Source organism: Poeciliopsis prolifica, unplaced genomic scaffold (genome assembly GCF_027474105.1).
Source record: "Poeciliopsis prolifica strain line A6 unplaced genomic scaffold, Auburn_PproV2 SCAFFOLD005, whole genome shotgun sequence".
Classification (NCBI taxonomy): Eukaryota; Metazoa; Chordata; class Actinopteri; order Cyprinodontiformes; family Poeciliidae; genus Poeciliopsis; species Poeciliopsis prolifica.
This window is the reverse complement of record NW_026562380.1, coordinates 4167891-4193675: the sequence shown is the minus strand read 5'-3', so window position 1 is coordinate 4193675 and position 25785 is coordinate 4167891. Positions and strand designations below refer to the sequence as shown.

Genomic DNA, 25785 nt, shown 5'->3' with positions numbered 1-25785 from the left:
TGGACAAAGGAGCATGACGCATTCAAACTGAATAAATGCTACATTGAAACTACAGAATTCAAGCTGTGTGCAGCCTATCAGTAAAGCAGTAGACTGCAGGCTAGCTGCCAGAGCAAATAGTCTAATTAAGAAGCTAATGTCAGCTTATTTTGCTGATCTTGAGCTATAAAAAAAAAAAACAGAACAGCAAAAAAATGAATAATATAAGCCTGTTAACTTTAAATTACCACAAAAGTTAGTGGGTGTTTTCATTATAAATTTCTGCTGAAGTCCATGTATTAAGATAATCATACCCATATTAATTGCTTTCCCATTTTAAATGAAAACAACTGCATTATGTTAATTATGTTCATACTGTGAAATATGTTATTTTTACTCAGTGTAAGCATACTAAGAGAATCTCATACTGGTCCATACTTAGCCTCTTAGTGTAAGAATATGGATCAGAGTTAGCATTGGAGTCAGATTGTCCTGTGTGTTTCTGCCTAGTAAGGCCAGAGGCTTACATGGAGGATTAAAACAGCCACAGCAGAACCACAAGCACTCGGGGGAAGGGGGTTACCCATGGAGGGGCCAAAGGAGGGAGGGCAAGAAGGGAGAGGGGCAGGCTGGATGGGATGGCTACTCTGATCAGGATCCATTTCCAGCCTGGGTCTTGGAATGCCTTTGTTCTAGTTACAGGTCTCCATTTTCTTCTCGTCCTAATCCCGGCCTGCCTCACGCCCAGTAACGGAGCAGGGGCAGGTAACTCTGCCACAGGCATGCCTCTCTATTTACAGAACCTGCCCCCACATAGGAGCCCACTCGCATATGTGGTCATAGATGAAGCAGCGCTGAGAGGAAGTCGAGTTTATGGAGGCTGTCGCTACCCAATTATTTATGAGGCACTTATTTTGGGATAAATCTAAACAGAAGTGCTGTTAAATCTCCTAGTGAAGGATTGGCAGATATTAAACTTGTACTAAATCACATGGGATGGTATTTCTGTGCATTCAGAACAGAGAAAATGTCCTTTGACTGAGATGTTTCTCCAGACTAGATCAACTGTTCCATCTTGGGGGCGTTAGGTTTTAAATAAGCCAAACAAAATTAAAGCTATAACCATGTAAGATAAACCACCTCCCATGTAGTGCTCAGACATCATCCACATTCTTTAGCAGAAGAGAGATGCTCCTAAATAAACACATTTTTCCTAAAGTAAAGATATCCAGCAACACTTGCGCTTTCCATGCAACGGCTACGGCCAGGCCGCCTTAAGACCCCTTCATAGGCCTGCCAAGAGGAGTCTGTGGTACACTGTGCAGGACTCGCAAAGCCCTCTCCCACGGCTATTAGTGACCATTCATCTGGGGAGCCTGGGAAAATGCCTCTCCAGCCTGCCGTGGCCATGGGGAAATAGGCTGGCAGGTGTTCCCTCCCCCTAAGCCCTGGCACCTGTGCAGGGAGAGGAGGAAGGACCCAGTTATGTCCAGTGCTCAGATGCTCCATAGGTACCAGTTTGCCACAGCCTTTCCAGCGCGACAGGAGACTAGACTCTAAAACAAAGCAATTCACTTTACCTGAGCTCTGCTGCACACAGAAAAGTTCAATGTGGCGATTTCAGCGGACATCTGGTAATGTACTCTGGCAGTCTGAAATGGCCATTTAACTAAATCCGTGTAAAATTGAAACTCTCAGTTTACATTCGACCCACTGTAAACTACGGAATCAATATTGCATTACTTAAAATAAGCCTGAATCAGACTAAAACACTAATGTGTTCGATTAAACGAAAAGGAAAGGTACTTAATCACACACCACCTATTAGATGCCTTGCATAAGCAAGAACACTCTGCAGAAAACAAAACTCCTGTAGAGAACTGTGAAACTTTTTGTCATAGAGCACAACCGCAAGCTGCTTTTACTCAAATATCTTCCTGAATGACAAAAATGCCTTCCTCAAAGAGCAGAGGACCTATTATCCACTCATTTCGATCTGTAATTACACTGAGAAATGTGGGTGTGTTGTGCAGTCTTCCAGGGAGAATGCATGAGGCCTCTCCCAAGATCCTCTTCCCTGGGCTACTAAAGCCCAACATGTCCCATCTAGATGTCCAGGAGCCAAAATGTTTGGTGGGAAAACTTCCTTCTGTTTATCTCTCTGAAGGCACAAATAAATCATATCAGTAGGAGTTATTTATCAAGTCTCAATTACAGTAGCTGGGAGAAAAAGTATGGAAGAAATCTCCTTTTAAGATCTGATAAAGCACAAAAAGCCCTTAAATTATTATGGTACAAAATAGTTTAGGTACAGAGTCTTATAAAATATATTTTTTTAAATCAGCAATGTTAATTTTGCAAAATTACCACAAACCTCAATGTCTTTTGTTTGAATTTTATGTGATGGATCAACTCAAAGTAGTGCATGATTGTTAGATTGAGGGGAAATGACACAAGATATCCAAATGTTTCTACAAATACAAAATCTAAAAAAGCATGACATGTTTTTTTTTTCATATACTTTGATGTGAGTTAATGAAATGTAGTCTAACTGTATTCAGAAATCGTCTAACTCCGGCTAAATTCAGTAATGAGAATTACTGTTTAACAGCAAACGTGGAAGAAATTGCTCTGACCAATTGAAATAGTACATGGCACATCTCCCAGCATCTCCACTGAAACTGGTGGCAGCAGCATCATGCTGTGACAATGCTTTTCTTCAGCAGGGATGGGGAAGTTGGTCAGAATTGATATGAAACTCAAATCAGATTAATTGGAAGCTGACTGCTACTAGAGATCATTCCTGCCCAAAGCATCTCCGTCCACAACAACTTTCAAGATTCTTAGGTGATGAGTGACAATATTTACTTTCCCTTTGGGATTAATAAAGTATTTTTGAACTGAATTAAATTTACACATGCTCTCTGTCCAGTCTGCGTTTTGCAAAGAAGAACTTCAATATGTAGGTGAGCAAAGTTAGTAGACACATACCCTAGAATACTTGAAGCAACACGTGACTCTAAATATTGACTCAGAAGGAATAAAGTCAAATGCATGCCACACTTATTTCTTTTTTACAAAATACTGAACTTTCACACTTATTTTATAAAAACCCAATAAAATACATTGCAGTTTGCAATGTTGATGTGGAAAAGTTTAAGACTTACGAACAGCTATGCAACGCGGCGTAGACGTTAATCCAATCATCCACAGAGAAAACACTGATACAAACGTTTGCTCTGAAGGGCTTTGGAATGCTTTAAGCTGTTGATGGCTCATTTGTAGTGCCAACAGCTGAGGCTGCTACCCTGTTTATACTGCCCCTGTGATTTCACACTGGCACTGATTCAAACGCTGCCTCACACAGGGCCCACAATCACACCGCAGCTCCTCTGGCCTATTCTCAGGCCAGATATCAGCACCTGACACTTTCTTCCTAATGCAACGACATACAGGACGTGTGAACATGTTTAGACACATAGACGCCTCCTTCCAATACAATTTTATTGTAAAATAACTGAACTGCAGTTTCAGTCATTGCCTCCGGACAGTTTGATGTTAGGTAAGCATATTATCTGCTTATAGAACAGACAGGCTCTGTACTTAATTCTTAAGGAGGAGGGGGGTTGAGTATCACGTCGTGTTCCACTGGCTATCTTCATTTTGGCAAATCTGTAAGGAGCTTAATAATTTTCACATGCATATTTAACTAGTGAAATAGTGATGGTTCCCTTGTTCATGCAGTGGGGTGTATCTGTGTGTAGAAACATGGGGCTTCAGTCTGTGATCTTCATCATTAGAGATGGCTGTCTCTCCTCCGTCTGTCACTGGAAATACGAGTCAGGCATTTCAGTAACCGTACACTGGCAGCTTATTCACATGTAGGAGGATATAAACTGTGCAACACAGTCGTTCCTATGACTCCCTCCACTCGTGATCCACTTGTAAGTAAACATGAACAAGAAAAGCAGGTGACAGGTCACAAAAATTAGTCCATAATTGGAAAGTGGAAGGAAAAGGCTAAGTTTTCCACATTTTTCATGTCTTTTTTTTTTTTGTAACAAAAAAATCTGAAAAGGTGGCATGCATTTATGCTATCCCTTGTAAGTCTGAATTGCAAGTTTTTTAAGGTATGTCTGACTGAAAAATTGCCCAACCCTCAGATTGGATGAAGAACATGAGTAAATGGTCATTTATGTTTTTTCACTCTTGCCACATGTTCTCAATTAAATTCAGGTTTTACTTTGACAGGGCCATTTTAACAGATAAATATTAAGTAATCTAAAGTACTTCACTGCAGCTGGAGGGTGAACCGTTGCTTCAGTCTCAAGTCTTCTGACACCTCAAACAAGTTTTGTTCCCAGGATTTACATGTATGTAATTCCATCCACCTTTCCATGAACTCTTATCAGCTTTTCATGTACATGCTGAAAGAAGAAAAAAAAATCACATTCCCACAGCATAACAGTCTTTGTCATGTTTTTTTTTTTTAAATATTAATAAGGTTTTACCAGAGTGCAGTGCTTTGCTTGTAAAACAGTTCCTGTTTTGTCTCATCTGATCTTTTTCTTCATGTTTGCTGGGTCACCCACACATGGCTTGTGACAAAGTTTAGATTAGACTTTTTTTAGCTTTCTGCCAGCCCTCACTCAAAGAACGTTGTATCTCTCACTTGCTTCTCAGAAAAATGTTCTCAAACAAAATAAGAGAACGTTAAGAATGAACAGATACGTTCATTCTTAGCTTAGATTACACATTTGGATTCTATTTACTCCTCTAACAAGTTGTAACCTCAGGTACACTGGATTTTATGTAAGATTATTAAAGTAACGGTCATAAGAGTTTCTATGCAGCCCTTATCAGATTAAAAGTATGTTTTGAAATTTCTTTCCACTTCATAATCATGTCATATTTTGTGTTAGTCTGTCACATAAGCAATAAAATACATTGAGGTTTGCGGTTGTAACATAAAAAGAAATGCAGAAAAGTTCGAGAGGAACATCTTTGCAAGGCATGGTGCATGTACATGCACGAGAGGCAGAGGAGTAGCCAGGGTAGAAACTTTATGAGATTGACTGCCCTGTAATCCCACTCCCACAGTGCTGCACCGCTGAGTGAGCCCAGTTTAACAGTGCTTAAACGCTACCTGTAACAAATGCGTCTGTCTTACAACTCACAGCTGGAGGTTCCTTAAATGCTAGCCTTAGTTGGTGCTTCAAAGTCAAGTCTGCACGTCGCTGAGGGAATGTGCACACATTTAAAAAAGAAAGAAAAAAAAGAATTAATGACCTTAACTGACTCCCATATCTGCATAATCTGTTGATCATGCTCAATGACTGTGCATGCATTAGCAGCTGTTTTTGATTAATTTTCCACTCAAATACAAATGCGGGCAGAAAGAGTCCACAAATGTCCCACCAATAGGAGAGAAACCAACGCTTACTGCTTTAACAGATTTACATCTTGTATGAACAAACATGGAAGACATGCCAAGCCAAACAACGCTACACAATATAAAAAGTCTCATATCAGCGCTCGCCTCCACGGGTCACGCCCTGGGTGTAGGACTCTGCCGTGTCCTGACTGGTTGTGTTGTCTTTACACCCACACATCTCAGAAAAAAATGAACATAAAAAAAATGGTTTTGACGGTTTTGTGATTCCTTTCCCATCCTGCTCATGATAATCGTTTCGGCACCATAATTTAATGGAGTAATGGTTTCCGTTAACAGTCAAAACAAATCAATAACCTCGCAGTTGACGGAAGACACACCTAAGACAAAAATGAAGGAAGGCAAAGACGACTTTATTTTGGAAGAATGAGGAAAAAGATGCAGACGATTAGATTAGGCAGATTTTCCTTAGTTCGGATCTGATCAGTGAACTGAAAACCCAAATTTGCCAACCAGCCCCATTCATTTAATGGCGTCAGCCCCTATTGAAAAGACAAATGCATCTCTCAACACAATGTACTTTGTTTAAGTTTAAGGTAAGAGATATATGTATTGGTGAAAAATTAACACACCTGTAAGCAACCGAGAAATCAGTATGGGCCTGAGAGATTCTGATCAGTGGATCTCTCTGGATTACCTCTCACAAAGAAGGCCGAAGCAGGGGCCAACTCCTTCTTCTGTTTAGTTCGTCTTCTAACATGCAGAACCTCTTCATATTGCTTAACCCTCTGGTCTACTGGGTCACGAACAAGGGATGCAACCTCCTGCAAAGGCAGAAGTTTGCCATGTAAATGTAGGTAAACTGCTAGGAAAGGTTTGAATTTAGACATGATTGCAGCAGGAGTCAAACAGCAGAAGAGAGGAAGGTCTACTTGACAGGTAAGCACAGAAACTGTACAAGTGCCTGAAGGAAAAAAAAAAACCTTTTTTTTTGTTTTGTTTTTTAAACTTATTTACTTGCTTGCTCTGTACCTCAACTTGGTCTGCGATAAACCAGCTGGTGGACTCTGGGCTCCCCAGGGGCAAAACATGCAGATCCACCAGCACAGCAAAGTTCCCACACTGTTAAACAAAGAGAGAAAAATAGTCACAGGTTGTTGAGCACACAGGGAACAAAGGAAATCAGAGTGTAAGTGACTGACAGCGAGGCAAACCACAACGACCTCCCGTGTCCTCAAACACAAGCCCCAGGCCACTCACAGCATCAGTCCCCTCCCTCTCATTTTGCAGTCAAGCTATCTTTACCGACTTCTTTACACAAAAAATGTATGACCCTGTCTGTTTCCTCATATTTTCCATCTCACAACACAAAACTATTTTGCAATAGAGCTCTTGCCTCCAGCCACAACAGATTGCAGAAAGATGCTTGTTAAATGCAAAGGTTTTCCATTCACTCTCCTTGCTTGCAAAGCATTATGGAAAAGGCTGACAACAGTGAGCTTCCAAAAGTATTGATACCCGCATGTTTTTATGTGAAAGCCACAAACCTCAATATATTTTGTTGGGATTTTACCTGATAAAAAGAACAAAGTGAAGGGAAAAGGAAACTGTTTTATTTACAAATAAAAACAGCAGAATGCATCTGTAAGCATCCCCACTTCATTATCCAAAGTCATCTTATAAATCAATTGAAATATAAATACAGCTGTCCTGTAAATCCAAAGAAATTTGCAACTGAGTCAAAAAAATTTAAAATGTACATTATTTCTGCACAAAAAAGCTTCAAATCCAGTTTAGAAACGTATACTAGAAAATGAACACATGCATTTTTTTTAAAATATTGATTAAAGGAGAGCTAAATCCAAATGCTTGCATCACATTTCAGATTTTTGTCTATAAATTAAAATAAATAAATCAAAATAATTAATCCTTTTCATTCCACTTTGCATTTTTATGGAATTATTTCATGTTGCTTTATCACATAAAAGTCAACTGAAGTTTGTTAATATAACATGAAAAGATGTGGATGATATTTAATTAACAGGCAAGGCGGCCAGACAGCTGTTCCATCTTTGTCAGGCTAAAACGACTTTGCACATCAGTGCAAAAGCTGCCGGCAGCAGAGAACAACTGGATGTGAGTCTCGTGTGAACTTCACCTCTCCCTGGACGAGGAAGTAACGGATAGACCGCGACCACCCACACCCAAGACAGAGGAGCAACCATCATTGCTCCCAAAAAAACAAAAACAAAAAGAAAACAAAAAGATCCAAAGTCCTGACATAGATTCCAGGCTCCCTCTGCAGACCTGGGAAAGAGCAGTACTGAAAGCAGAGCTACTGGTTTTACAACAGAGAATGTTTTTCCAAACTCAGGCCTTTGTTGTGAGTCAGGCTTGTCCCCTGAGCTTCAGGACCCCAGACAGGATGACTAAATGTCCCAACTTAAACTGAAGGGATGCTCCTCTGACCTTATTCTCAGGATGTCAAGAGAAGTTGTATAAGGGAAGGCTCTGCTACTGCAGAATTTACTCTGCTGCCTTTCTCACAACTTTGTCTCAAAACATTAAAAGGAAATACTGATTATCTTATCTGCCGTCATAAAACAAGAGCTGGGCTGTGAATGTTTAGTCAAATTGTACAAAAAGCTACATAAAACCACCATTCAAATAGAGCTGCCAAATATTTTGCATATTCTTCTTCCCATGGGAACGTTTTCAGTTCTCATTGTCTTTCTGTTAGAAAATTAATAAAGTGAAGCTGCTTCCTGGTTTCCCCTACAAGCTCAAGCAGAGGAGAGGGCGCCCCCATATGACTGATCAGGGAGCGTCTCTATTTCTTCTACAGAATATTTTTCTTGGGCTCTGCTGCACTATTCCTTGGGCATAGTGAAAACACAATGTGTTGTCTTTGTCAAACTTTCAAAGGGGTGAGAATGCTCTGGATCTAAAAAAAAAAAAAAAAAAAAAGTCCCATGTTATGTGCCACATCCTACATAATATTTCTCTATGCATGTGTCCTGTCAGTATCAGCTCATCCCCAATGGATGAGTATTCTCTTCATGTTGTGACCTTTGTCTCACAGTGGTCCACCGGTGACTGGTGGCCTCTGACGACTACCCATGCATGGGAAAGCCTAGCAACAAAGGGTCAGACCTTGTCAATCAAAGCATGAACCCCAGTAGTGGACTTGACATATGCAGAGTGGGATTCTCATACCAAGTCTCAAAAGACTGACTTTTAAAACACGGGAAGAAAAAGTACGAGACCAACATGGATATAATATTTTTCCTCACCTTTACTCCATTAGTGGCCAAAAAAACAAGATGTTAAAAAGGGTGCAAAAACATGGTTGCATAAGCATGCAGAATACTCTAAAGTAGTACCTATTGATTCATGTGTTTCTTTTTTGACACCAATTGAAGTGAATTTTATTAATAAAAAATGTCCTGCTATTCACTAATTTGCATTCTTCACTTAAAACCAGAAAGAAATCAAAAACATGTTCTTTATGTCAATGTTGTGGCATGTGGCAAAGAGAATTTGCCAATTCTAACTAACCTGAAACAATAGATGTTTGTAAATTCATAGAGTGAGGGGAAGAATGGGTGTGTGTCTTTTTATTCGATGTATGTAAACAGTTGAACAACTTATGGGTTTCAGTTAAACCTCTCCATATCAAAAGAGCTTTATAGAGTGTAAAGTTGAAGGAGATTGTGCAGCAAGCTGACGCGTTTTCTGTGCTTCTTATTGAGCGTTTCAGGACTGAAAGGCGAACATCGAGCAAAAAATCAGACCAAGTTGCTGTTATCACATGAGATCAGGAGATGAGACGCAACTGGGAACTGGATGTTGATGATCAACAGTGTCCTCTTGCACAAAGCAGCATGTGATCCTACAGACCGCTCAGAAACGAGGAGGGGTGAGTTAGTCAGGAATGGTTACTAATGCAATCATCCTAATGAGGAACCAATTAATTTGCAAAGGGAAAGTGCCGGTTTGAGGAAGGAACAGATTTATGGCAGGAGTGCCCATTCCCTGAGCTCAGACCGTGCTGTTGGATCTACTGAAGCGTTTTTAAAAAGGACAATTGTGTTGAGTTGAGTGGACCAGATAATACAAAAAAACAGCCAAATCTAATTTTACACAAAGGCTCTGACTACAATCTGATCATGTGGGCTAATTTAGTCAACTCCTAGCACAAAGAGTGATCAGTGGTCTCCTGGCTGAACTATGCCATGACCTACGACCCTGTAAATCCTTGCAGGCCCTATGAGGCCCAAGTAAAATTTCCCTGCAGAGTCTAATGAGATATTGTTGTACATTGAAAGGGATTTGAATTCATTTACTAAAGGGGAAATACCCCGCTTGCTGCTGAATATGAAGACAAAACAAACAACCTCAAAGCTCACTTTAATGGCCTTATAATTATCTTAAGAACACCCAGAAGCGTTCTAAATCTATCCCAGACAGTTTAAGAGTATTTCCACTTCGTATAGCTGGTTTGACACGTTTAAGGCTCATAGCAAGTGTTGTTGTTTTGATAAGGCAGTAAGTTGTAAAGGAAGTGTCTATTCAGGCTTTTTAAAGTGGACCAGCACTGCTTTGTTCATCGTCCTGCACCAGCCTTCAAAATTCCTGAGCAGAGGTAGCGAGAAGCGCTACTTAATACCAAATCCTTTATTGTGCCATCTTTTGTGTGCTGTCACTGAATAGATGAATAGGACTGAGTCTTCCTGCAGGCTAAGATTACCTTCTTTATACTATGTGACCTTGTTGCCAAAGTGATCAATATTACCCAGTGTTCCCCAAACGTACCCATTCAACTTCAGCTTTTTCACAGATTGAATCAAATTCCAAGCATAAGTCTTATCTATTTTATGACAAAGTACTGCATCATAGAAAAAAAAGTGCTGCATCATAGCAAAATACAAAAAGGGTTTCCTGCATTTGGTGCAATTCCAGCAACTTTGCACATATAGAGACTGAAATTTTTTGCAAAGCTTCAGCTTCATCTTCTTGGACAGTCTTGCCACTGATTCCCAACTGGATCAAGCTCTCAACTTTGACTAGGCCATGTCTAAGGGTTTTAGTCTCCCTGGAAGGTAAACCTGTGCTTCATTTGTAGCTAGTATTTTACAGCCTCAAACAGATTTTCTTCCAGGATTACCCTAAATTTAGCTTTAGCTCCTCATCTATCTTGAATCAATTATTAAAAAAAGACAACCAACTAATTTGGTAATTGACGAATCATTAACTGGATTATACAGACTAAGTAAACGCCAATTAGTAGAAGAATGGTTTGCTTCCTTTTGTTTCATTTTTTTTGTAATGTAGATTCATCAAAACAAAGTTAATTTTAATCTGAATAGTCAAAGCAGCAATTAAGATAAAACTGTACAAAAAATATATTTATATTGCATTAAAGATTAAAAAAAACAACAAAAAACAGAAAATATATATTTGCATGTTTTATTATTGCATATAATCATCAGAATAACCAATTACTAAGATAATTGTTAATAGTTCAAGAGGCATGGATGAGAGTCGCAGTATGAATCAGAGACTTAAGTTGCCTCTCCAGAGGAGAAAACATTCTTACTTCTTTCTGCAGGCAAACACGTCCTGACTTCAACTTTCTGATGGCCACTTTGCCTTTTCTAGTCTTCAGAGTTCTGGTGTGTATCACTTTCAGTTCCCAGAACACTCTCCACCTTCCCTTATCTCACTCCCAGACCCGACTCTCCATCCTCCTGCCTGAGCCGCTTCGAATTGGGCACCGGGCCCAAAATCTGGGAGCAGCCTCACCCGCCTCCCCACCTCGCTGCCCTTTGCCACTGCTATCGAACAGTATAAGAACCAGACCTTCTCGGACTGCACTTAGCTCAGAGGCTAACACTAACCAGCCACAGATGTTTACACTGGGAGGGAAGGGGTTGGGGATGCAGTCTCACTCAATAAAACTTGCATCTCCCCCTCTCTGCCTTTGTGTCTCTCTTTTTCTGACTCTCTCTCTTTGCAATCTGCAGAAAACCCAGGGGAGCTCTTAGAAGTGCAGGCTTGACAGACCTGCTTTTTGGCTTTATTTGCTTCATTCCCAGCTCTCTCTTTCTCTCTCTCTCTGTGCAGTGAGTCACCTGGGTTTCCCCTAAAAAAGAACAACTTATCTCCTTTCCAATTTCTTAAAATGGGCAAACTACACAGAAAACGTGAGTCTTAACTAACACAGATTTATGCTATTTAAAATTGGCAGACGGAAGCGTTCCGTCCGAGTGCAAAACTCCCTTGATTCATTGAAATATTAGCACACCTGAGTCCTTTTTTATTTGATGACACAAAAAAGAGAGAGACACAACCCAGGAGTGGAATTTCAACAGCAAGAACAGACAGGAATATCTCCAGGTAACAACTCAGCAAACAAAGCATAGGCATACACTGGTGAAAATAATAGGCAGAAATAACAAGCTGGGAAGTGTTGGGTCCCATTTGGAAATATACAGAATCTTGCAAAAGTATGTTTGGCACATTTTGTCTCATTACCATCAAAAACTTCAAACAACAATGGAGCTAAATAAAGGGCAATCTTGACAGAAACCCTGTTAGAGGCTGCATGAGACTGAAGACAGGATAGGAGGTTCGTCTTCCAGCAGGACAACAACTTTGAGCCAGAAACACAGTGGAGTTGTTTGGATTGAAGCATATTCATGAATATGAAGAATGAGCAAAGAGTTCAGATTCAAGATGTGCAAACCTGATAAGGGACTTCATCTCAAAAGATATCTTTTGCTTGTAACGTGACAAAATATGAAAGGTTCCACGATATGAATACTTTTGCGAGGCAAAAGTGCAGCCAAAAGATGGAAAACTGATTATTTTTTTAATCTTTTTGTTTTGCTTTGTTTTGTTTCATGAACCTGGGAAGAATCAATTTGTTTCCATTCGCAAAAATCTCAAATATTTTGCTCAATGCACTATGTGTGGTCCTCCATGAGCTCATCTACAGAGTGACAACACTACGCAGCACATAAACCTCTGACATTAAACTGCTCTGCAATACCTCAAACGGTTTAGTTTCTAAAAAAAAAAAAAAAAGGAAACATCTCGGCCTTAGACAAGAACTCGGGGCGGCTGGAAAGTCAGCAGTGAATAATGCTAATAGAAGGCAGATCTGCTGCAGTAACGTACTGCCAGACAAGCAAGCATATCGGTGGATCATGTTTTTAAGCCTGCAGGCCCCCTTTTCGGGAGGTCTGAGAAGTGGCAGGTCACTATATAGTCTAAGCCCTTTTAAGAAGGAGCATACCACAACCTAGTGCAGCTCTACAGATCCACCGAGGGAGCAGCTTTAAAAACACTTCAGGGAGACAGAATCATAAAACAACTGAACAGCCTTCTTTACGTGGCTAAAAATTCATGAAAGTTCCTCAGAAATCCTTTGACAAATATTATGCTATACAGACAAGCAACAGATTTTCTAAGAATTTAAATCATTTAAAAAAAAACTTGTTTTGTCTTATGAGAAGTCATGGGCTGAGCTTTGGCTGCTTTTGTTTGGACTGATTCATTTTAACATACTTGTTCGTGGTTAGTTGGTTAAGAGTGGTGGAGGCTGTGCGCATTTTCTCAGGCCGACTAACACAACAGTATCATTATGTGCCAAGTGGGACGGAACATTCCTTGAACCTTCAGGGTTTTACTCTCCCACAACCAGCCAGTGGGGGTGGTGGTGGGTTAACCCGTATGCAGGCATGCATATGAAACAAATAAGGAGACTGAATCCAATATCTGGTCATCTAGGCGCATGTAGCATTAGGGAGGATGTGAGAGATCAGCGCAAATGTCTGCAGCCCTCATCCAAGCCTCTCAATAAATGAAACATCAACAAAAAGAGAGAGCAGCAGCTTTCCTGCACTCAACAAAAACATCTGACGTGTATTATTCCTGAGAGAGAAACTGACTGAGGATGAACTGCACGGCTTTTTTTAATAGAGCAAGTTTCTCTTGTGCTGGATGCTTGAGCCCATTACCAACAGGATCAAGGGTTAGTCAGTGAAAAATTGGACAAGGAGATCAGACACTTAAGCACGCCACAGTGGGGAGAAGCTGAAAAGCATATCTGTACTCCCCTCTAGTGGACAAAGAAAAATCATCCATGAAGAGAAGAAAAGCTGTCCATCCTGCTTATCCTTAGAGTCTCGGGTGCCTCTCGCCAGCAGTCATTGAACAGCTCGCCTGTTGTTTTCATACCCAACATAATGCATTTCAGAAAATGATTAATTGTTTTATAATGTTTTTAAACACAGACAAAGTCTAAATTTAATTTGTAATCAGCCTCCTTTACTCAAATACCCTTAAAAAATTCACTGCAAGCATCTAGACCTAAACCAGTTAGTAAAATGAGTCCAACTGTGTGCAATTCAATAAAAATCCAGCTGTTCTGTGAAGGCCTCTGAGGTTTGTTAGAGGTCAGCATCACAAAGACCAAGAAACACAGGAGACAGGTCAGGGATGAGAAAAAGTTAAAGTAAGGTTAGGGTTTAAAACATTATTCCACACTATCATATCTCACAGAGCACTGTTCAACTTATCATCTAAAAATGTAAATATTGTGGCACCAAATGTATGCCCTTCCAACTAAACTGTCAGGAAAAGCAAGACAGTACAGTTGTAACCGAGGCAAAATGTGATCGTACATAATATTGATTGATGCTGATTATTTGTATACAACGAAGGCTGAATAACTATCCACTTAATCAGGCAGTTTGTTTCCCCAAATCAAAACAATACTGCATTTACAGTTGCAACAGGACAAAAGTGGAATGGTCAAGTGCAAAGTTTGTCAGTAATCAAATAGTATGCACAAAAGCCATCATTATGGGATCAGATTATTTTTTATTTATTTTTCATTTTGAAAATATCATCACAATTTCTGAAATTCTAACATTAACTCTGCAAGGTGTCAAAGGATAGATTTGTTTTTTGCAAATCAATGTCTGAAATTTTTTTATGAAATATGATAGACATGCTCTCTAATATCAAATTAATTCATGGTACACAGGGCCTTTGGAGTTTGACTTGCTCTACCTACCTTAATGACAAACTTGAAGGGAGACATTGCTTCACACCACCTGACAACAAGAACACAGGAACAATATCTAAAGTATTGACCAAAGATCCTAACAAATATCTTTAAAAGACACAAAAAGGAAATGGCTTCTTCACAATTTAGTGGAGGACAAACTAGCAAAGATTTGAGAAATCTACTTTTCAGTGAACTGGAAAATAGTTTGTAGTTGTGAAAACTACTTCAAGTTGAAAATCTAAGATTTGATCATATTTATAGAAAAAAATACAAGACAGGGCAAACTATTTCTTTAAATATTACATGAGTTATGCTTATTTTAATTATTAAAAAAAATAAAACAGCATCTCCGATGCCCTTAAACTAGTCTTTAAGAAGTCAAACATGGACTAAAATAATCTGCAGTGATTGCAAAGTATTGAAATTATATGTTTCATATGCATAGCATTTTAACACCATTTTTGCAAGTAACCCACCTTATTTGGTGATCCAGTTCTAGGTTCTTCTGTAAAATGTGCACAGAGTTGATCTACATCACTTACAAATACCTGTAAAAGACAAAGAGGAAATTACTTCTTCAGAAATTTAGTGGAAGACAAACTAGCACAGATTTGAGAAATCTAAATCCTGTGTTTTTTTAAAAAATACAGTCTCAGAATTAACATAATTTGCATAATTGCCAATATATGCATATAAAAATTCACACAGCTTTTTTGTAGCTTTACAACAGTAATGAACCTCAGTATTTCAGAGGTAGCAGCCCTCTGAGTTGTAACAGCCTTGAGCTTTTTGGGGATCTCAAGGTGTTCCGAGGCCAGGAAGTTTTTCCAGTGAGATCTAAGTCTGATACAGGGGACTCTTCCAGCTCTACTTTTTGCAGATCATGTGGAGTATAAAGGTCAGCCTAAAGTCATGACAGTCTGACCTAAAGTCAGACTGTGCTCGAGCAGTCTGAAGGGGCTGAGATGAGAGTCATCTCATATAGGTCTGTGACTAAGGTTTCCAGCAAGAAAATGGTGGACTGCACTTTTCAGGTCAAGAGTCAATCTTTGCCTCAAGTAGAGTTTACATATCTCATTATCTTCTTTATGAGGAAGATAAGACGGCGCCTAAGTTAAACAGACTGACTGGAGCTTTGCCTGAAGAAACATAGCTGCTTCTTTGTCATGGTGAAGAAATAGTTGAGCTAAAAGGCCCAGTTCTCTATTTACAGAACCCTCGGGAAAAAAACACATGAATCCAGGCATAAGTGGCTGAAATTGGATGGTTGGGCTCAACCTGTAGATTGAATATCAAACTAAAACATCAAGGCAGAGCCACAAGAGGAGAGTGTTGCTATTCTGCACTGAAAGTAGGACATCTAAAATGAAAGTTTTCCAAATCGTTCACTGTGATTCAAAGTATCTGTAAGCAGAGGAATATAATTCTATCTGGGTTTTTATCACAATTGATTATTTGCGAGTCATCACAAATAAATGAAAGACTTTATCATTTCCAGACTCTTTCAAGTTTTTATAAAGCCGTAAAAATAAAGTGAATCCAGGTTTAGCCATCCCTCTAGCTTAAATTTTAAACAATTAAAGTACCGTGGTTCAGATTCCCTAAAAACAGGGAAATAGTCCTACAGTAACAACTGCTAAACGCAAAACACAGAAATGCTGTGAAATTTAGCTACAACCACTGGATTGATTTAAAATTATGGTAAAAACAAATAAATGCAAAAAATATTAAAGAGTGTCATAAAGTGGCATGTTTAAAATCAAACCTCGAGTATTTTATTTGCTTCAGTAAACAACCAACTTCAAAAACGACAAATCGTTGCCATTAATGGGTGCATACAAGGTTGTTACTAAATGGCATCACAATTACACACTATTAAGTAAGTCAGACAAAACAAAGCGTGAGATATGTAAAAAATTTCATACCGCCAAACGTTTTGAACGACATACGCGAAGCGCCTGGAGATGACCTCAATGTGTTTTGCTGTCCACCAACTGCCATAAATAAGAGAAATTGTTTTTACTGGGAAGATTAGGAAAACAGACCCTAATCAAAATATAAAATAGTGCACATAAGTTATATTTTCAAATCTTCTGTGAAAATACAAAATAAGCGAGTAAACTAAACGAATCAGCTTGAGGGAGTTGCTGTGAAATGCGACGGGCGGTCATTGAGGACCATGGAATCAGTACGCCACAACAGCCGCCATATTATGAGTGGCCAGTCTACAAGGCATGCGTGGGACTAAACACTGAAACCGCTACCATGGAAACGAGTGGTGTTCGTATGGTGCCTGTTGTTCTTTTCTACTTTGTATGTCGTTAATTTAAATTACTTAAATAAAATCTCAATTTTACTTTAAAAATAACAAATATTTTAAAGGACTGTAATATTTCTTAATATGTTTAAAGCATGTATCTAAAACCTTTGCATTTTTTGCTAACGTTTTAGTTAGGCAGTGTTAAGAAACACGAAGTGAGTAATAGCAAGTTGACACCCTTACATTTGAAGCAGCGTTGATGTACATAACGAGTTTTTTAAGTTTACGTTATCCTTCACTGATGCAGATGTCTCGACTCGTGAAGAAATCCCCCTCTGTCTGTACGGATCTTCCTCTGAACAGCTCAGATGTTTGTAACAAACTGCGCCTGATTAAGGAGCTTCTCAAGTCTTGTTACGGTCCTACTGGCAGGCTGAAACAAGTTCATAACAACATCGGAGGGGCCGTCGTGACCACCTCCACCTCATCCGTTCTCCTTCAAGCCATTTCCTCTTCTCATCCCATCATCAGTCTGATAAAAGGCTCCATTCTGAATCACGTCTCCCGCTTCAGTGACTGTGGTTTGTTCGCTTCTGTTTTCTGTCTGTCTCTCATTGAAGAAGCAGGGAGGTGTGGCCTCAGGAAAGACGTGATAATCAGAGTATACAAGCACCTTCTGTCTCTCTGCACTGCTCATCTACAACAAGCGGACTGTGGTTGTAAAGTCAAGCTGGACTTTTGCAGCAGCCAGAGTTTGATAACTTTAGCTCGCAGTGTCATCTCCAGCAAACCGACCTGTGTGCTTTCAGAACCAGAATCAGCCCACATCAGCAGGCTGGCTGTTCAAGCCTTCCTTCTAACTGTTCCTTGCAACATCCCAGATAAAGTTCGGCTTGGCAGAACAGTTACTATCCCAATAGAGGGACACTCTGTGCTGGAATCAGCCGTGTTTCCAGGCCTACTATTGGACACGCCTGAAAACATTTCCCTTGGCAATCTTTGTAGTCCCCTGCGTATGGTTCTGTTCAGTGCATCTTTGGCTGGAGATATTAGTGAACTTGGAGATGGTAGGATCGAGATGCATCAGGGCGTGGACACTGACTCACAGATCCTGGATCAGCTTTTGGAACTTGGAAAGCAGGTACTTAAAGATGAGGTGAAGTTATTTGTGTGTCAGAAGGTCATCCACCCAGTGCTGCAGCACTACTTGACATGCAATGGTGTAATAGTCATAGAGAGACTTGGAATCAGCCTCATGGAGCCACTTATTCAGCTGACAGGTAAGACTTAGTGTCAAGCAAATATGCAGATAAGTACGAATACAATCTATATTGCATAATATTGCTTAAATGTATAATAATGGTGACGGAGATGCAAAGCATCTCTGAACATTAGTTTTCTTCTTGGAGCTTTTTTTGTACAATAGCTTTTGTGATTAATGTTCTCCCTGTTGGTCAGATTAGACAATTCATTTACTATATAGGGGATTTCTGAATTCAGTGGTGGTATTCACTTAATTTTAAGTAGGATTATCAGAGTAAGAGTGGCTAAACTCAAATAAACAAACACATTAGAGATTTTTATTACGAAGCAAAAATTGAGAAAAATGTATATATATTTTTTTCATTTTACAGTTATCCATTACTTTGGTGTTGACCTTTCACATATAATCAGAGTAAATCACATTGTGAGTTATAAAATGACAAAATGTGGACAACTTAAGGCTGATAGCATTCTTTTGGAAGCCAGTGTAAGCACCTATATGTACACTGTGTTTCATCAATGTGTGCAGTTTTAAGTTAAAGTACATTTTGCTACTGGTTTACTTATCTAATAGGTGCTCAACCTGTGGCCACGCTGCACACCACAATCCCAGGCGCAGCCTATGGGGAGGTCCATAATGTCATTGTCAGGCAGTTTGGATCCAAGACAAAGATGCATTTACACCCTGCTGGAAAAACAACCACCTGTACCATGATCCTCTGCCACAGGAATGAAACGATGCTAAATGAACTGAAGGTAAGATAAAATAGAGACGAGAGCTGCATTGTTGGTTTTAATGCATAAGGTAGATTAATAAAGGAAGCTAAGAATGTAAAATGCATGGTTGTTCTAGTGTTCTTCAATGATACATGCCTCTTTGTGCCTCTGTTTTTATATGCAGCTGGTGTGCCAGAAGACAGAGCATGTGTTGAGGCTCACTCTGAGGGAGCCGTGTGCTTTACTGGGAGGTGGCTGCACTGAAACACACTTAGCTGCTTATGTCAGACACCAGGTCGAAATCCTTTCCATTTATCAATTTTTCATTACTTTTACTAGGGCTGGCCAGTAAATCAGTAATAATATATATCATGATAGGCACGGGATCAATGTCAGTACATAATATGTCTGATAGAATTTTCAATATATATTCACCGAACTCCGACCCAGAACCACATGGCATTCTGGGAGATGTAGAGAGAGAAAATATTTTAGCCACTCTGCCTCCCACAGTTTGGTCTATTAACTCACTCAGTCTTTGGTTACCTAGCAACAACCTGCAGCTGAGTAACTTGTGCAATATCAGTTTAAGGTTTTGCCACCCTGCCTCGTAACTGCTTAAATTATTTTTAAAAACAAAAGCATGCAGTGAAAACTGGATAAAAGAGAAAATGTCATGTCACAAGTTTTTCAGTATTTCAGATATTTAGGACAAAAATAGATATCACCTAATTCGAAACGCTTATATTGTGATATGTTTTTCAGCCATACTGTCTAGGTCTTTGTATGAATCTTAGCTTTTGTAATTATGTCTTCTTGTACAGAGCAAGAATGATGTGTCGGAGTCCTCACCTGTTTTGGGCTGCTCACAGACAGAGTACCTTCTTGCTGCTGAGGCATTCTGCCGCTCTCTGGAGTCGGTGGCCACATCTCTACAGCACGACGATGGGGCTTCTTTCATCGACCTGACTCACGCACACCACTGGACTCTCCCTTCAGATGTTACAGAGGAACACCTGGAGGACGCTACGGCACTCTGTGGCTGTGGAGTGGTACAAAGCTGCCAAAATAAAAAGTGGAGCTACCTGCCCACTGAATATGCAGAGTTCTCCCCGGCACCCTTAACAGCGGCGGCGCTGCAGCCGACCGCACTCGACTCTTTCACAGCTAAAGTTAATGCGTTAGAAGTTGCGGTGGAAACTGCTAATCTTGTACTGGATGTGAGATATGTCATTCAGGATGTGAACTAACTAAGAAGATGTGTTATCAACAATGAGATGACATCACAGACACTCTTTTGTGATTTTTTTCATTTTATTATTATGTTATGTGAACAGTAAATTACATTTTTACTATTATTATTCAACATGCAGAACACTCTGGCAGTAAATTAATACACATCAATGTAGCATCCCCACTTTTAAACAAAATGGTGAAACCATCATGCTTTGGGAATGTTGGTCTTCAGCAGGAAGTTACAAAGAAAAATAAAAAGGAGCAGCAAAAGCAAATGAAGTGGATTAGCAGGGCTTGTTAACAACTTATGGTCTCATTCAGAACATATTACAGTGGTACATTGTCATGACAGCCTTCAGAATGATCTTTATTACAATATCGCTACCAAAGATCCTTCCTGTTCACAGCATCACCATATATGACAACTTTTTAATATCAGTTACGGCAATATTTATTTTCCCTTTGCAATAAATTAGTTTTTAAGTTTAAATAAAATTTAAAAAGTGCATAAACCCAGAACAGTTTTGTTCATGGACTGTTTGCGATCAGCAGAGCATAATTGAATATTTGGAATGCTGGTCAGAAGTTTGTATGCATTTATTGTGCACTTCAGTCCCTCACTCCAAAACAGACCTAAATTGTTATTTAATACTAGTGTTAAATGACCTATAAGTCTGTTTTGGAGTGTGTAATCTCCATGGTCATCATCTGTTGGGGCAACAGTGTGGAAAAAAACAATATCTAATCTGTAGTACCAGATCAGGCTTGAGACTGGCAAATGGCAAAGAGCAAAATCTATATTTCAGTCGTTTGCAAACGGAGAACACACAGTAACCACAGCACAACAGCTGTACCTACAATGAGTTCTGATTTGGAGCTGCAAGCTCTCACAATATATAGGACTCTATACAATGTGGTCACTGCCTGGCCCAGAGTCAATTCCAGTCGAACAGGTTAATGTACAGTCACTCTTAACAGGGTATAGAGAGAATGCAACATCCATTCTTAGGGTAAGTTAATTGTTCAGATGATAAACATTTTTGTTCAAAAATAGGTGCATTTCCAAAAATCAGGTTTACTAATGGAACAATTTTGCATAACAAGAACCTTATCAGACTTTGTACGTTCACTCAGCACGTAGCCTTAGCTTGTGACATTTTAATGGAGGAATTTGTTAACTCTTCTTTAAAGACTCCTTGACCTACACGGTTTGACAGACTAAACAATACTAGTGTTAAATGACTAAAGAATTAAAATAAAATTCTTTAAAGAAATAATAACACAATTTTTACTTCACAACAGCATCAGAGCAAAGGACAAAAGAGTCAGTGGAAAAAGCTCAATAAGCTGATAAAGAAGGAGTTTGCTCTGAGGCAGAGCAAACTCCTGCCTCAGATAATCAGAACATCAAACTTTTTTTGTAAATTGCAGTGGTTATTACCGACCTTTAAAAATCTTTAACAGTTTCATGAAACATCAAATAGACTCCCACTTTTCTTCTAAAATAATTTTTTTGTTAATTTTTTTAAACATATATTCACTATTTACTAAAGAAATGTCAAATTCTGATTAAATAATCATTTATCTCTTAAAAAATAAATAAAATTGCAGTTTTGATGAGGGCACATATAATATATAGTAAATGATGGAATTTTCTCAAAAAAACCCCCAAAAAACATTTGATCCACTGATCAATAAAAGACCTGTATATAAATACTAAATGCCTTTACTCCACAGTTTTCTTCCAGTCCACTCAAGTCAAGTCAAGTTTATTTGAACATCACATTTTAGCAAGACAGTTCAAAATGCTATACACCATAAACACATCAAACAGTATCCAGTTATTAAATAAGCAATAAACATTATTTTTAATCAAATGTCATCATCACATAAATGATCACACAACACTGGAATGAAATGGCTTAATTACCTCCATCTTGTGTAGATCAGTTCTCCAGAGCCCTGCTATTGAGCTAATTACTATATTCAGGTGTGGTGCAGCAGAGGGTAAGTTAATTTAAAGGTTTCAGGGCAGTGGCCCTCCAGGACTGGAGTTTGACAACTGTGCTGTAAAGGGTGGGCTGGAGACACTTGACTAGATCCCCCATCTAAATAACAAGCATAGATACAATGTGATGCAGAATGAGTTTGAGAAAAACATTAACTTTCTTAAAAATAGAAGAGGCCTCAAACACATTAATGCAGGTGCAGCAAACACCTGTATGATACACAGAAGTTGATGTGCTGATTTTAAACCATTTTGAAAACTCAAAATGGTTTAAAAACCCTGCAGTGCACAAAAATCATATTCTTCTAGTCACACTCTCCAACGCACGAAATTGAATACACTGATTCGCATACAAGTAGGCAACTCGGGGTTAAGTGCCTTGAGCAGGGGAACATCAACATGTGACAGGAGGAAGCTGGAACCTGCATTATTATGTTTTTATGGTGTGAAGATCTTTAAACTGTCTTGTTGCTGAAATGTATTATACAAATAAACTTGACTTGACTTGACTTGGAACTCACAAATTCCAATTTCAAAGTTATTACTCAACCCAGTGAGCCACATCTGCCCTCTGGTGAGGAGAGTGTGTTCTTTTTCTTCAAGGCATGAATAGATCAAGGGCTACACGGTGAGAAAATTGTGGCAATAAAGTTCTGGGTTTTAATCCCAGTCTGCAGGCTTTGTGCATTTAGTTTGCATGCTTTCCTCATTTATGTGTGGGTTCCCTCTGGGTACTCTGGTTTCTTCAGAACAGCACATCTTTAAAAAGAGCAATCTTAAAATGAGAGATCTCAGAAATATGCGTCTAAAATATCATGCGTTTGGTGTTCTAGAGCTAAAACTGGAACCGTTCCCCAACTAAATGTAATGAGAGGATGTTTCAGAAGATGAATGGAATCAAAGCCTTTCGAAACCTGGGGTATTCTTTAAAATGTCCCTTGTAAAACCTGTAACGAAGATAAGAGAAATTAGGAATAAAATAAACGACAGCACAAAAACAGGGATCATTAATCTTTTGAAAATATTGTAGGTACTTGTGATGGTAATAGGCTCTTGGTCCAATAAAACTGAGGCTAAAGACAGCAATCGAAAATCCTGGAAGGGACCATGTCACTATGGCATAGCCAAACCACTCCACCAGTTCCCCAAAGTAGTTGGCACCAGACACATATTCAAATAGGCCTCCTGGAGGAAATTAAGCAGACCATGTGAGTGCAAGCACACTTTGGAATAAAGTTTACTTGAGTATAATCAGGTTCATACCTGCTGGAATTTTGTAAACCTTTTCTTTAGGTTTCCTCAGGTTGCGTAGAATGTAATCGCTGTGTACATTAATGGCCATCCCAATGTAAAACACCACTAAGCCTGAAACAGCAGGTAACACAACTAACATTTCACAAGTCATCAAGGATTTAAGATGAGAGGGGTGGTGAAAGAGCGTGTGCTTACCAATTGTATAGCGATAACTAACTAACCATTCCTCATCGAACTGGGCACAGTGCAGCAGATAGTGACCCTGCAGAAAACCGTTCAACAAGCAGAATGAACCAGCTGTGGCCATCACACTCAGGGGGAAAGGCTGTCCTCTGGTCAGCAGGGAATACACAAATGACCTGTGATAGACAGACAAACAACAGAAAGAGAAGGTAGACTAAGAGGTAGAGGTGTAATCTTGGATTTGTTCAGCCATTCCTGAAATCAAGATCCCAGAGTTTGGAGGCAGAGGTCGAATCTGAAGTTGATGTGCTGATTGCTTTCAAAACAATCTGGGATTCCACAGCAGAGCCACAGTTTGATTACTTCCATGTTAAGCTTCACTGATTCAGTAACTCAAACAAAAGGAGAATCAATCAACTATTGAGTGCAAATACAGTTCTTGACAATGTTAAAAGAGATTAAATCAGGAAAGACCAAAATTTAACAGAAGTAAACAGTTAAAATACATCTTATGAAGCTAATTTACTGAAATAAATGAACTTTTCTAACATTTTAAGATGCAGCTGAATGTAAATGACTTTCCCATTGCCTGTATTGTCTTTCAGGTAAGAAGTTTTCAAACATAAATATGGTCATACATGAGCCCTAATCCCCCAGTACCAGGGCAGAGCTTAACTTTTTCCCCTACACTCATTACTGCACGTCCCTCTAGTTAAACATAGAAATATTTGGCATCGACAAAAATGTCAGATTCTTGGAAGCTGATAAAAACCATTAGAGTTGAGCAGGAAGCATCTGAGTTTATGTCCAAGGGCTGTGGGACAGATGTCAGTGACCAGAACCCTCATAAAAAATAAAAAATAATAAAAAAACATAATGTATTTTGATAGTTCAGAGGGAAAAAAAATCTGTAAAATGTGTCTAAATTTGGTGTCAGCTTTCTTTTTTTTACACTGGATTCCCAAAATCCAGTGTAAAAAAAAAAGTGGAAGTAAAACAAAAATGTATTGTTTTATTGTAATTGGATGAAAAATAAAATGTGGGTATTAAAATAATAGAAGCACAAAGATATGTAAGAATAATTTTATTATGTATAAGTAAAAACACAGGAATCTGTTCAGCAAACGGTGTCATCTTGTGCCAGTGGGAAACCACCTGGAAATATTTTAATGAAACATCTGTACATTTGCTCTAGTTTATGTCAGCTGCATCAATCTTTGTACAGTTTTATATTTCTAAAATATAAAGTATATGTTGTATATATTTCCGAAAGGTTTATGTATTATATAGTGCAAAAATAATCTGGCAAGAAACAAAAAAAAATCCCCAATTATGCGTCATCTGCATTTTTAACTTAAGCAGTATCCCAATGTTTATTTTTATATCAAGATCATTTAAATAGTTTGTCACTACTAAGGAAAGCTAAACTAGATTTGAGTATGTTATTTTAAAGGCATGCTTCAGAAAACCCTGTGAGGCTTTTGAGGTTTTAAATGCACTCAGCATCCTAAATTAATCCCCTCTTTGCTCTTACCTGTGGAAATAGTGCAGACAGAAGGTCTTCAGCAATATGGCCCTGCCCGTGGTAGAATATTGCTGTGAAAAGTGCATCAGCAGCAGGGGCATCAGAAAAGCTGGCATCTCCTGCAGGAACCAGGCAACTCTGGCAGGGACCATTCTAGTCGGAGTGGTGGGTTTCATGTAGCGTCCATAGGAGGCCTGTGCCTTCCTGTGGAGGATCAGGTGAAGAAGTCCTGCCAGCAGCATCCCACTGCTCAGATAGTTCACCACGCTCTCATAGCAGTGCATCTTGCAGGTCTTGTCCTCCACACTAGAGTAATCCTTTCCAGTTCTGAACTAATCCTGAGTATCTGTTTAAAGCTGAATGGATGTAAACAGCCTCCCTGTGACTCCTCCCACAGAACACAGCCAAAGTCTGTCGGCCAGCCTGCTGAAACATGAAAGTGTTCCCTTTTTCACAGCTTATGTACATATTTTGCCTGAGGCGAGGTTATGATTATCCCGCCCTCCCGAGAACAAATTTAGGTTTTGCAGCAAACCCGGAGCAACAGCCATGGAGTCATCTGTGACAGATGACTTCTGGTAAGAGCTTGCTTCATGTCAAAACTCCCTAATCTATGAATCCATCCAGTTAAAAAAACTCATAAAGTAATTTGGGCAAAGAAAAAAATATGGAAATCTGATTGTTTTAACAGATTTATTTGTGCATTTGCACATTATTTTTTAATTGAAATGGGACCAAGTGATTAAAGCTTTTTAATCTCCTCAGCAACTGCTTGGATTACATGAACAAATCGTTGGCATGCTGGTCATATTGCATAAACAGCACTAGATTTAATAGATAAGAAAAATGGAAATAACTGAAACAAGTTCAAATAAAAGCTGAAAAGACT

At 39.1% G+C, this 25785-nt stretch overlaps 3 protein-coding genes across 7 annotated transcripts in view; 1 reads left to right on the top strand and 2 right to left on the bottom strand.

Annotated features, from left to right (window-relative positions):
• Positions 1-17085, bottom strand: part of slx4ip (SLX4 interacting protein) — a 43328-nt gene extending 26243 nt beyond the window's left edge. The window contains exons 1-6 of one of the 4 annotated variants that reach the window (XM_055029728.1): positions 16954-17085; positions 16376-16444; positions 14927-14998; positions 14457-14496; positions 6389-6493; positions 6069-6195 (exon numbers count right to left, since the gene is read on the bottom strand). In XM_055029728.1, coding sequence (XP_054885703.1) covers positions 6069-6195; positions 6389-6493; positions 14457-14483 — 259 coding nt within the window. In that variant the 5' untranslated portion in view covers positions 14484-14496; positions 14927-14998; positions 16376-16444; positions 16954-17085. Of the gene's footprint in view, positions 1-6068; positions 6196-6388; positions 6494-14456; positions 14497-14926; positions 14999-15188; positions 15229-16375; positions 16638-16953 lie in introns of those variants that run through there. The other 3 variants (XM_055029729.1, XM_055029731.1, XM_055029730.1) reach the window with 3 other exon arrangements.
• On the top strand, positions 16623-19940 carry mkks (MKKS centrosomal shuttling protein). Its single transcript, XM_055029727.1, has 6 exons — positions 16623-16763; positions 16902-16925; positions 17018-17990; positions 18548-18729; positions 18875-18985; positions 19515-19940. Exons 1-6 carry the CDS (start codon positions 16716-16718, stop codon positions 19938-19940), a joined length of 1764 nt encoding a protein of 587 aa, XP_054885702.1. The 5' UTR covers positions 16623-16715.
• Positions 19941-19983: 43 nt separating this feature from the next.
• Positions 19984-25324, bottom strand: srd5a2b (steroid-5-alpha-reductase, alpha polypeptide 2b). Of its 2 annotated transcripts, XM_055029734.1 has the most exons (5): positions 24906-25324; positions 23384-23547; positions 23198-23299; positions 22969-23119; positions 19984-22881 (listed from the first exon to the last, which is right to left on the bottom strand). In XM_055029734.1, the coding sequence occupies exons 1-5, from the start codon at positions 25178-25180 to the stop codon at positions 22815-22817; spliced, it is 759 nt and encodes a 252-aa protein (XP_054885709.1). In that variant the 5' UTR covers positions 25181-25324; the 3' UTR covers positions 19984-22814. The 2 variants fall into 2 exon arrangements, with proteins under 2 accessions (XP_054885709.1, XP_054885708.1); XM_055029733.1 differs by having other exon boundaries at positions 19984-23119.
• Positions 25325-25785: the final 461 nt, after the last annotated feature.